The sequence below is a fragment of the Hetaerina americana genome, unplaced genomic scaffold, assembly GCF_022747635.1.
Source record: "Hetaerina americana unplaced genomic scaffold, ioHetAmer1.1.p SCAF_1567, whole genome shotgun sequence".
Lineage (NCBI taxonomy): Eukaryota > Metazoa > Arthropoda > Insecta > Odonata > Calopterygidae > Hetaerina > Hetaerina americana.
Genome location: NW_027286700.1, coordinates 1 through 12,507, shown reverse-complemented (window position 1 = coordinate 12,507; position 12,507 = coordinate 1). Strand labels below are relative to the sequence as shown.

Genomic DNA, 12,507 nt, shown 5'->3' with positions numbered 1-12,507 from the left:
ATTAGAAAATCAGTTTGATACGAATGGAAGGAGAATCAATGCAAACAAAACCAAGGTTATGAGGTTTTTGGGAGAAGAGTGGTAAGATAAACATTAAATAGGAGGGCAAGAACTAGAACGGGTGGAGTGATGTGCCTGTCTTGGCTGTGTTTTGTGCCAAGAGAGTTTAAGTAGTAGGGACAAGAAGAATTGTGTTAGGCAAATAAGCATTCAGAAAGAGGGGATTGATGATGAGGACAATGGGTAAGGATGTAAAGAAAAGACTTTCCAGACACTGATGTGGAGCATAGTTCATTATGGTATGGAAACATGGTCATTAAAGCAAGATGAGAGGTGTAGATTGAAGGATTTTGAAATGTGGGTAGGGAGAGGAATGTAAAAGGTGAAATAAAAAGGAAGACAAATGAAATGCTAGACGTTGTGAGGAGAGGGGATTGTTGGGAGACATCGAAAGGAGGCAGGAAAGATGGATGCAGAGAATTTTAATTGACTATGGAATGTTGGAGACTGTGATAGAGGGTAGCATGTCAGGTAGGTGAGGCAAGGGTAGGAAAGGGATAGAAATATAGGTGACACAATGCCTATTAAAATGCAGTAATAACCCTGAACCCAAGGGAATTCTAAAAGGCCTTGGCCTCACAAAATACTAATTCAGTTGAATCCTTAGGCAAGGTATGCCTGTTTATTGTTTGGCTGAAAAAATAGTCTTCCCTTGCCTTGATCCAATGGATCATGTATATCCTCCGATAAATTGTTCATATATGTATTTATAAGTGTAAATCCTAATGAGTGACTGCAGAGTCCTCCATTTCAAATCTACATGCTATTGAGAAAAATTAACATGAACATGCATGACCACAGTATCCTGGGATTTTTAAATTTAAATACGATCTCTATTCATTATTGGGTTACAAACTTTGGTATGTCTTATACCAAATATATAACTATATATGGGTATAACTTTTATTTTTTAGAAGAAGCCATTTTTTCATTAATTACAACAAGGGATTGGAGGCCTAGTTTCTCAAGGCAAAGCATGTTCAAAATGTACCTACATATTTATTTGTTACTTTTTCATGCAACTAAGCTTTGACGTCTTTGTTCCCCTGTAAGATTTTTTGAAGCAATAAAACTATGGAGAAAATTATTGAATTTGTTAGACTACTTGTAGCCCACCTTCGCATCGCTACATACAGACTGTACTTCTGTAGCAACTGTCAGCTAACTAATTTAAATAACGCGCGCTGAAAATAGTCCAATTAAGGCAAGAGCGAATCACGTAATTTGCACTTCAGTTGTGAGCGCAATGGATTTTCCACATTTTGAATGAGACGAGCAAATTCTATTTTAAAATGTCGCTAATCATTCAGATCAAAATAAAATTTTGTAACTTTGATATCATAAATCGATACATTATTTTTGGATTTTAACTGTCGGCATCTGTATTTGGTTATATCGCATGTCACTTAAGTGTTCGTAATTTCGGTCACAGAGTAATCTTAGGCGCGTTTTCACCAACATATTTGAGTTATTTTACAGTTTTAGCTCGTCGAAAGGGCAAAAAATAAAATTAAGGAAATGTATTTATGGAGCCAGTATTTAAGATACTCAATGGATGATAATTAAAATAAGTTTTGCACAGCTGTCATGATTACGTGGGTGACTTACCATAATTATGTGGAAATATATGGTACTTGTGGCAGTATTCTGCGCAGTGTACCAGATATGGAGAAATGCAAACATTGAGGACATAGTGGCGGTTGACAGATGTCCATTTTGCTATGGGAATACACTGTGCTCATCTGTGTATAAAGGCCGTCTGTCAATTGGAAAATCCAAAAGTTAGTAATTTTGCTTTCTGAATTAAAACTTAATCAAATCATCTCATCTGTTGGCTACTTTTAAATGTAATAAATTGAAGTTTTTAAAAACGCTTACAGTTGAACACTTTTGTACTTGTTAAATTTTCAATGAAAGAGCCACACGAATTTGAACCGATGTTTTTAGGAATCCTTTGTACTTGCATTTATTTTCAACCTCACTTCACGAGCATGTAGTTTATTTGAATGGGGTAATAATTTTATATCTGCAGTGATTTATAGAAAGGTAAAATATTGGGACTTTCCAATAATACTTAATGCGTTCAGTTATATTACAATTACATTAGACCTACCTCCCTAGCACACCTTTAAACAAAAAAATTATGGTACATAGCCAATGTTTCTTGAAAAAGATATTCAAATAAAAAAAGATCAATAAAAACGTACCAAGTGACACATTGCAGAAAAAAGTAGGTTCGATATTGCATAGAACCAGATAAGCAATAAAAAACAATACTATATGGTTGATAATACAGGACAAATATTTTTTGGCAATAATGCTCTCATTTTGAAAGAATTATTATGTGTTAATATATTTATGTGATCTGATAAATCGGGTTGTTATTTATAACTATACTACAATAACTATACTGCTCCAAAAGTTGGAAATCGAAGCGTGTTAGCATGCATGAAATAGATATTGTTAGCATACTGTGATATTCATGATAATGGATTGATTTGAGTTGACCATAGATTTGTGTTAATGGAACCCAGCTGTTGGCTTAGTTGCCGATATCAGGTGAATGTGCTTATGTTTATTCTGAGATTACTTTTGTTCTAGGTTTAACTCTTTGGGAACATTACAATAAATTTTTTAGCGGAGCTAAAAATGTATTCTATGGAATGCTGGACAAGTCTCAGGAAATAATGTTGAAGAACCTTGGACATGATTGGGAATTGAGGGAATTTGATTCTGAAGCTGACAAACTTTTGGTGATGTTTGGAGTGAGAGACTGGAATGAGCTTTCTCCTGATTCATTGTTACTTTTAATTGCAGAGAAGCTATCTGGAAACTTTAGTGGTGAGCCAATTATTTTAGAATATGGTGATCACTTGATGATTTATACCTGCAGTGATGAATCCTCTTTTATAATTAAACGGTTTATTTCAGCTCCAATGATGAAGCTTTTGCTCTGCTCGCCAGATTCTGAGATTGATGAAGAAAATGGTAGTCACATCCTGGATGAATTCCTGAACAGATTGTCCATAGATTCTGACTTTGATGTAAGAAGTGGTGGACTTGCCGCTCTGCTCCATATTTGGTCACTTCTTCATATCAACCCTGAGCCCATCATTCTTCAAGTGAGTAATTATGTTTTGGTTTTTTTCTGGTATTTGATGCTTTCTTGAGCAGTGTGCTTCTCACATTGATTTTCTGTGCAACTTTTCCCCCATGGTATTTTACGGACTAGGGTAAAATATTAAAATAGAACCACATACATGTTTACGTACAGGTTATACCTTTATATTATTCTTTGCCAAAAGTTTCAAGTTGGTGTCACAGTATTATGAGAATAAATTGTACATCTTAGCCAGATACCAGACACTGTCAAATCATACCCCAAAATTGATAAATGAAGTAGAGTCCTTAAATTCCAGTGAGTTTGGCCCATTGGAAGAGGGGCCTTCCATGCCATCAACTTATTTTTAAAATTGTTTGATAAAATTTATGGAGATGGTTGCAATTTATCCTACACTCTGTAAATCCTTTAATTGTATGTAGTGCAAGGGTGGCCCTAGGATGTTGCAAGTGGAGTGACCAAACCAGGTGCCATTTCAGAGGGTGAGAATCAAGTAATATTTAAACATCCTTCTCCAACATTTTGAAAAATAATAATAGTATTGTGTATATACCCAGTAGAATTGCACATAACAAATAAACATGTTATAAGATATAAAAAAAAAGAGAGGCGAGTCATGAGAATACGAATGTCTCATTTGAATGATTGTCTCCAACTTTTGACAGTATAAAAACGTTCACATTGTTGGTATGTGTGTTATTTTAAAGAGTTATAAAAATGAGTCAGCAAATTTTGAAAATTATTCAGTTTTTTAGTGTAAAATTTACCTAAGTGTTCCTATTTTTTAAAAATAAATAAAGTCAAACACCCATTAAAATAATGATTAATAGTAATCTACCGGGTTAGGATAGGTATGTAATATACCCTGAGACTATTCACTACTGAACTCATATGCCCTAACAAAAATGATGCAAAAATCCTTAGACCACATCTGTATCATATGATAACTAATTCTTTAGTTTTGCATACTTTCTAACTCCCTTAAAACCTATCTACTTGCCCAATGTTTAATGTTCTAAAAAGAAATTCTAGAACCTCAAATTCTCAACTTCTTTTTTTTGTAATCCACAAAATATGCAGCAGTAGCAGTAGTGGCTTTAGGGGAGGCAACCAACAGCTTTGGTCATTTGCGCTATTAGGAATGGATAGGAAAGGAAGGATGGAGAGAAACCTGGCATCAGCATTAGCCTACTCTTGTCAAAAGGCACCAAGGGGTCTGCAGTTCAACGTCCCATTCGACGGATGTCGTACTCACGCAAAGTACTCTCCACAAAGCATCTCAAGTAGGGATTGGGATACCACTGAAAAATATCTGCCGCCTCCGGTATTTGAACCTGAGCCCTCTCGGTGGGAAGCCTGTACGTTAGCCACCCCACCATCCCGATCCCCATATGCAGCAGAGTGCATAAGTGCAGAATGCATCTGTTATTGATTAGACTGATTTTACAGTGCAGGGCACATAAGGTTGCAAATCCAAGGTTTTTTCTCTTCTTTGTCGGGCTCCAAAATCCCATTATTTCTCATTTTCAAAACTTCATCGATCCAGAACTTTCCACATTCCTGACAGAAACAGTTGTCACAAAGTTGATAAATATCAGTAGTAGGTATTAATTTGTATTACGAATATTCCCAATAGTTCCCTCACTTTGGCCTCTTTGAGCATGAGCAAAACTGCATGAATGGTGTGCCTTCTCTCCCTGTCAAATGGGGATTGACTAACCACTTAATTCAGGAGAGATTATGTACAACATAAACCTTTCATTCAATTTTTAAAATATATTTTAAGCTAGAATTTCTGAGGCCAGAATAATGGTTTTGAAGGATGGTAATAGATACCCATCACTATTTCATGGAGGGTTTTCATTGCTCATTTTTTCAGTCAATTTCCCAGGAGAAAAATGCCATACAAACACATGCCTATCCACCAGATAAAATCGCTTATTGTCCTCTAGCCAAAATATCATTTATCTTAGCTCAATTGCAGGTTTCCAGGGTCCCTGTTATAATGAATATCCTTTTACCTGTCCCTAGTTCAAATATCAGCAAAGGGCCGTGTGCATATCAACCCTTTTAATTCATCTACCATTTGATGTGAAAGTTATACATTTTAAGTGAGAGTACTTGCAGAAAAATAAGTATATGGTAGGAATAGCAATATGTGGATTTCCTAGTCAAGTGTGAAGTGAAGCCTTATTTTCTTTTTCAGTTATTTCCATCTCAGGGTGGCTGGCCTTTTCCAGAGTATCTTGGAGCCTGTGGGAGGCTAGTAGCTGAAGAATATTGTGGGGAGCCTCTGTCGGCAGTTGCATACAATTTGTCGTGGGAAAAAAGGGCTTTGCTTGCATCCCAAGCCCTGACGGCTGCCCATCGATTTACTCATGGTGATTCAGTATTCAGACTTTATCTGGTGGACATTTCTCCTGATAATGTAGTTGTAATGGAAGATATCAAAGGAATTCATCTAAAATTTGTAGATTTAGAAGATACCATTCTTGTGGACAAGAGGATTTCTCAAACTGGTAAATATAATTTTTGTTAGCCCTTTATTCAATTATATGTACATAATAATGCTTTGTAATGAAATTATTTTCTATAATTTGTTGTTATAAATTCTGTTTGTTTTCCTTATCAGTCTATGCTTTAGTTGGTACAGTTGCCATACAACATGTGTGAAGGTTAATGTTAGATAAATTTTAAAGAATTTTTGAAAAGTAAGTGGCTTTGCACTGTCTTCTTGCCATCGAAACGTATCAAACACTCCATAACTTTTCTCCCTGATGACTGTCATTTTGTTGATAAAACTTTGATATTTAAGTAAATATATATCTTATGCCAGCTATTAGCTTTAGGTATATTAACTTTTGGATAATCTTCAATATTGTTAGTAGATGATTGGGTTTAGAAAAAGATATTCATGGCATATTTTTGTCACAGATACTTAATCTAGACAGTCAGTTGTACATTCTTAAAAATGAAGAAAGAAAGGAAGGAAGGGTTGCATATTTGAGGGTTCTTAAAATATGATGGTGGTTTCTGCTCTACTCCCTACCGTTCTCATTTGGCTCCAGTGGATTGTTGCACTGCCACAAGTTATTGGAATTATCATGAGGTCTGTTGCAAGTTTCTATTAAAGAGATGGAATCCACAGTTTTTGGCAAATTTTTCTGAATGTGTATCTCATTTGACTAGAGCCATATTTACAGACAAATAGTAGGAAGGTTAAGCTGTGTAATCAGAAGCCACATTTCTCGCACATGGTGATCTGCTGCTCCCATAATTGCCCTCTAAATACAAGCCCTGCTATGCTCAACTTAGAATGTTCTCTTCTTTGGAGTCAGCCTTGACTTTGTCATCAAACTGTGCATGTCTGCATCAAGGCTTCTACTGGATTTAGCACTTAATGAGCCGCCCTAGGCATTATGGCTCATTAAAACGTACCATTGTCTAGTGCCTCTCCATCTTTTGTAGAAGTTTTTAATATGTATGCAAAGCACAAGAAAAGCAGCTTAATCAGTCACCTTATTATTCATACCAATTTGCTCCGGTTTTATTTTATATAAATTGTGAGAGGGAGGCACACCCCTCTTCTCCCCTGTGAATGGACATGCTGACGAGTTCACTCAACATCATGCCTCAACTGATATTCATCCATTAGAGATCTTAATCTTCAACACCAAGCAAGGGTATCATTTCTATCAGTCAGATGTGGATTTGGGAGTTTTTTTGGCAGGACACTGTACATATCTGATTTTTCCTAACTTGATCTGGCTCATTGTCTTCCAGTATCGCTTGTAAAGCCTAAAAGTGACCACAAACCACATCAAGTCAAGAACCTCAGTTATCTAGGTGTAGCGCAAGTGTAATTTCTCTCTGATAGCAACTCTCACAACTTTTTTGCCTCTCCTCGAACATGGAGGATTAGCTGAGATGAGGGGGAAGAAAACAATAACAGCCAGTGACTACGAGTATTCATTGTGTTCTTTCTAGTATACAGCATGTTTGGACCCATCAAACAAAGTAAAATATTGAAATGCTAGTGTGTGTTGAAAAGCAGTGTGATCCCTATCACTAATGCTGAAGTGAATGGCTAACATGTTTTCTTTCTTTTCTTAAAGGTGTTGCTTCTGTATTTGTATTTGAATAGTTTAAATTACAATTGTTTGGATGCCAAGCAAACTACCTGATGATAAATTTTTAACCAATAACTCATAGGAGTTAATAATGCATTGATAGAATCTTTTCACCTGGGTCTGCTTTGACAACTTTGCTCCAAAAGTGGTGTACAAAATACAATCAGAGAAAAATCTAGAAAAGCTGTGTTTTCCATGGTGAAAACCATTGGCTAAATCTGATTATGAACAATGTGAATTGTATTTCAAAAATTCACGACAGCATTTATATGAAGGAAAAATTTTTTTGATAATGCAATTTAAGTGTGGGTCACGGTAGTCCAGGGGTAGAGCATTGGGCTACTGACCAGCTCCTACCAACTACTGGCTGTGTTTATGGTTTAATGCATTTTAAGACAAAAATACAAGCATAATGGCTCAGTCGATTAAAAAAAGGTGGCCTCCAAAATGTATTTGCATTTCTTTCTCCAAATCAATTTTTGGGAATTGTGTGAGGTCTGTAGATACTGCCAAACAGAAAAATAGCCTTTCAGTTGCACTGTGCTCCCACAGAACCTGCTGTTGTTATTTCTTTCTGCTCCTAGGTCTACTTCTTCACTTGACTAGAATCTGCTGCAAGTATTCTGCAGTTGAAGATTTTAAATCTTCTTCATTGTGTGGATCTCATGAAGAAAATTTGGCCAGAGTGACATCTCATTGTGAACCTGCAGATGCAATTATGGAAAATCTTTGTGTTTCTGCCTGTACCATTGTAGATAAAGCAATAGTAGAAATCAACCCAACTTGAGTAGTAGAAGGCCGGTAGCACCATTTCTAACTTCCACCCTAAATCTCTTCTCCATCCTTTCCTACTGCTACATATATAGCTGAACAGAATTTTTGTTTCAGTGCAGTTTTTGATTTTATTTAAGTGTACTTGATGATGCCTTAATGAGCAAAACTAACTCTATTTTTAAAATTTTATGAATTAACCCATGGATCCCCACTAACTTTATTTTTGATTTAGCGTGTCATATTTTTTAGGAAACATCTGAAATGACCTAAGACATTGTATAGTATGGCAAAAAGGTATTATTAAATTCATAGATAAATACTGACTGTATGGTTTCATTTCAAATTATGTAGGCTTCCATTGAAATTGAGGAGATGCTGTTTGTGTAGATTGTAGATTACTTATTGTAGAATGTTATCAACTTACATCACATTTCATAATATGAACAAACAACTGTATAATTATCTGCCTACTCAGTTGAAATTGGATTCTATCCAGAGTTTCAAGACTAGGGTATATACGTGGTTACTTGCTCTCCCACTTAACTCATTTGATGAATTATTTTGTGACAACCTTCATTTAATATGGTTGCATCCTTTTTCAAAATGAATAAAGTATTATTATTATTATGAAGAAATTATTGATGACATTTGATTAATCTTATAACCAGAACATTTCAAGAATTTGAATTCCTTTCATGAATTCATTATCCCATTTCCATAAACAAAACACTTAATAGTTCATGAATACACTGGTTAACATAAATATTTCTTATGATGTTCTGTTTTGTTTATTTTTAGATGAATCAACTCAGTGGCATGAAACTCACTTAAGCAGACTCCAAGATGATTGTCCAGATGGTTCCTGCTTTGTTTTCTCAGCATATGACATTTGCAGTCACCATTTGAGTGACCACAACTATTTCGCAGTATGCAATGTAGGTATCTCTGTGGTGCTATACCATATTCCTTTAAATCTTATGGGTGCTTTATCATAATTGGGGTTTTTTGTTTGATATAATTGACCTATGGAAGTCTTAATTATGTGAAATTTAATCGTAATGTGGAAAGATAATAAAGCTAAGTAAAATTTTCTCAATTTATTTATAAACACAATACATATTTCAAAGTCAAAATATTTTTTTTGCAAATAAATGTTGACACTTTTTCTTAGTAATTTTAGATTACTACTTTTTTCATATATTCCAATTTTTTTAAACAATTTGAAGAGTATAAAAAGGAAATTTTAAAAATATCAGACATATTTTGATGTATAATATTTGGACATTGGATGGAAAGTTATTTGACCAACAGTGAACTTGTTGTAAATATTAATGCATCTAATAGTAAATGTTTCTATCCATTATCAGTAATTCCCCAAGGATCCCATCTGGGTCCACTATTATTTAACTTATTTATAAATGATATTATAATGGCATTAGACCCTATTCCTTTTCTTTTGTTTGCTGTTGACTTAAAAAAAATATTTTTGACAGTTTAATTAAATGATGATCACTTATGTTAAATGATAAAACTTATTATTTATAAAGAATTGTCATTGTATTATATAGTTTCCAATAATAAGAATTCAGGTTAAGTGAAATTTAGGAAAAATATAAAAAAATATTGAAAGAGACTATTCAAGTTTGGGGAAAATGCCAATGACAGTAAAATTTTTTTTCAAAATTTTACCAGATATATTGTGAAATATCTCCAGAACCCTTAATAGGATTTAAATGCAACTTTCAAGAATGAAAGAAGATATAGTTAGAAATAAGAATTCAATGAAAAATTAAAATAATTTCATAAAATATGCTCACAAAAATTGTTTGTAATTTGCAAACTCTTTATAATTGTTAATAATACTGTTCAATTAGAAAAAACAGGAACTTATAACAACAAATTATGATTGGCAAAATATTAATCTAGAAATTAAAAAAAATTAGTGAAATAAATAATAAACTTTAGAAGTTATAGCATATTTATCAGTGGAGTATTTTTTCAAAATAAATGGTATTTTTGAGGGAGTAGCTCTCAAGAAAAATGGTAAGATAATGGGTTTAAGTTCTGTTCATCTCATTTGTTAGGTCCCCTCTGTGAATACTTCTATACTGTTTGTACACCTCACTACAAACTCCATATTGATACAATGGAACCCGTTCAAAGAAAATTTTTATACAAGATCACATTCAATTTTGTGCATTCAAATTCATTTTTCACAAAGATCTCTGTAGCTATCATGAAATGTAACATCTACTAATTATTTCCTCCTTGCATAATCATAGACAAATTAATAACATAACTTTATCTATAAATAACTGCTTTACAAGATTGATTCCTTAGAATTCCTAATTGCTCTATCTGTCAGAGTACCTTCACATAACACAAGGTATGAAGCACTCTTTGAAATTAGATATAATGCACAAAATTACACTTACTACTTGCCTACAAGCCAGATCATGAGAGATGCTACAGTTTTGATTGTATTGACCTATTTTTTATCTTACCAGGATCCCTTAAAAAATGTTATTAAAAATACCTGAAGAATTTTGGAATGCTAATTATTGCTGTGTGGATATCTGTACATGCCAATATGTTGTTCCTTATTCTCATTGGGGAAATTTTCTTCACGGATGCTGCAAGGTCTATTTAATGACTACTGCTATCCTTTATCATTTTGTACCATAATCTGGCCTGTAACAAATACTGTATTTCATATGTTCTGTTTCCATTTTTAATTTGGAATATTAATTAATATTGATATTTTGATTTGAGAAGATCTGATAAGTTGGCAGGGCATTTGAAAGTAACTGGGGAACATTTTGGAAAAAGGTTGGTGGTAGGGTTATGGTTTTTAGGATTAATCTCAGATACTAGGTCAGGGAAGTATGTGGGGCAAATTGAAAGAGGGTGGATTTCCGCGGTGGAGGAAGGTTTGGGAGTGTAGGCATGTCTTTGGATCCTTTTGTTAAGGAGGGACTCAGGATAACCTTGTTTGAGGAGGGAACAGTGTAGATTTGAGAGGAAATTATCGAGGCAGTCGGGGTCATTGCAGATTCTGTGTCCTCTTATGGACAGGGAATAAGGAATGGAGCATTTGGTGTGATATGGATGGCAACTGTTATACTTGAAGTATTGTTGTTTGTGGTGGGTTTTATATGCACAGAGGTGTGAAATTTTTGGTCTATTAATTATACGTTTGGGAGGAGGAAACCTTAGAATTGAAGGAGACAGAGGACGAAGCATTGAGGTCGGAAATGAAAGTTTTCAGGGAATCAGTACCATGTGGCCAGAGAAGGAAAATATCATTGATATATCTGAGCCACAATAGAGGTTTCAGGGATGGTATTAAAAGGAATTTTTTCTCTGCGAGACCAAGAAAGAGGTTTGCAGAGGAAGGGCTTAACCTGCTGCCTATGGCACAACACTTAATTTGCAAGAAGAATTTATTTTGAAAGGAGAAGGAATTATGGGTAAGGATGCATTCGGAAAGGTCAAAGAGAAAATTGTGCTGGGCATGTGTGGTGCACACCACACATGTGGAAGAGGCAGAATGTGCAGCTTTTTAAAGAGAGAATGAAGGCATGCACTAAAGATGCATTGAACATTATTCGAACAGCCCTGTTTTTTATTGTAAATATTGCACTGGCTTTTGGTGAGGCTTTGATTTTTGATTGTAATATTAATTCTCTGTAAATTATGGATAATTGGTGGACCATCTTCGAAATATTTTGTGCGTTTCATGTGTTTTTACTGGGTCACATAGAAATTTCCTTATTGAACTTCTTTTGACACTATCCGCTTAATCATTGCAGCAATTATTTGGGCCCTCACCTTACCTACAAGAGGGGCTTTTGAGACCATTTCCTGAGAAAGTTAGGCAGAATGAATATCATTCACAGTTAGATTTCCTTTTGAAGGAGTGTATGCAGCCAACAGATGCCAACCAGTCCCGTGAATCCATTGCCCTGGAGTTGCAGCAACTATTGGAGCACCTAGCCTATTACTTGTGATGAAATATATCATTTCTGTCTCAAACTAGCTCCATATATTTGGTAGGTGTGATGGTAATGCTATGAATATTTCTTATGAGCAATGTAGCTATCATTATTTCTGTATGTGTACATTTTAACTGCACCATTACTTCCACACTATTTTTAATTAATCAGCACAAGGTATTAGTAGTTAAGTACCTATAAGCTCTTTCTTTGTATCAAAGAGAATGCCCTCAGAGTTGGTCACTTTCTTATTTTGACCAAGCAAGCTACATTTATTGTATCATCAATTTTGTGTAGTTATCTTTATGTGAAGAAATTGCAGGGATAATCTTGTGTATGAAGTTAGTACATATTTGGGTTCTGGTAAGAGATATTTCATTGTGGAAGCTGTACTCCTGAAAAATTTTCACTTGGTTTATGATATTGT

The 12,507-nt window shown here is 34.6% G+C and overlaps 1 protein-coding gene across 1 annotated transcript; it reads left to right on the top strand.

Annotated features, from left to right (window-relative positions):
• Positions 1-1,562: 1,562 nt before the first annotated feature.
• On the top strand, positions 1,563-12,208 carry LOC139686962 (divergent protein kinase domain 2A-like). Its single transcript, XM_071583993.1, has 6 exons — positions 1,563-1,841; positions 2,662-2,901; positions 2,992-3,182; positions 5,388-5,700; positions 8,884-9,020; positions 11,898-12,208. Exons 1-6 carry the CDS (start codon positions 1,676-1,678, stop codon positions 12,093-12,095), a joined length of 1,245 nt encoding a protein of 414 aa, XP_071440094.1. The 5' UTR covers positions 1,563-1,675; the 3' UTR covers positions 12,096-12,208.
• The last annotated feature ends 299 nt before the right edge of the window (positions 12,209-12,507 follow it).

What these genes read in the sequence shown, in the direction of transcription:
- LOC139686962 (XM_071583993.1), top strand. Translation starts at nt 1,676, where the DNA reads ATGTGGAAATATATGGTACTTGTGGCAGTATTCTGCGCAGTGTACCAG. An exon ending in GTCAATTGGAAAATCCAAAA is followed by an intron (nt 1,842 to 2,661) that starts GTTAGTAATTTT and finishes CTTTTGTTCTAG; the next exon opens with GTTTAACTCTTTGGGAACAT. An exon ending in GCTATCTGGAAACTTTAGTG is followed by an intron (nt 2,902 to 2,991) that starts GTGAGCCAATTA and finishes GGTTTATTTCAG; the next exon opens with CTCCAATGATGAAGCTTTTG.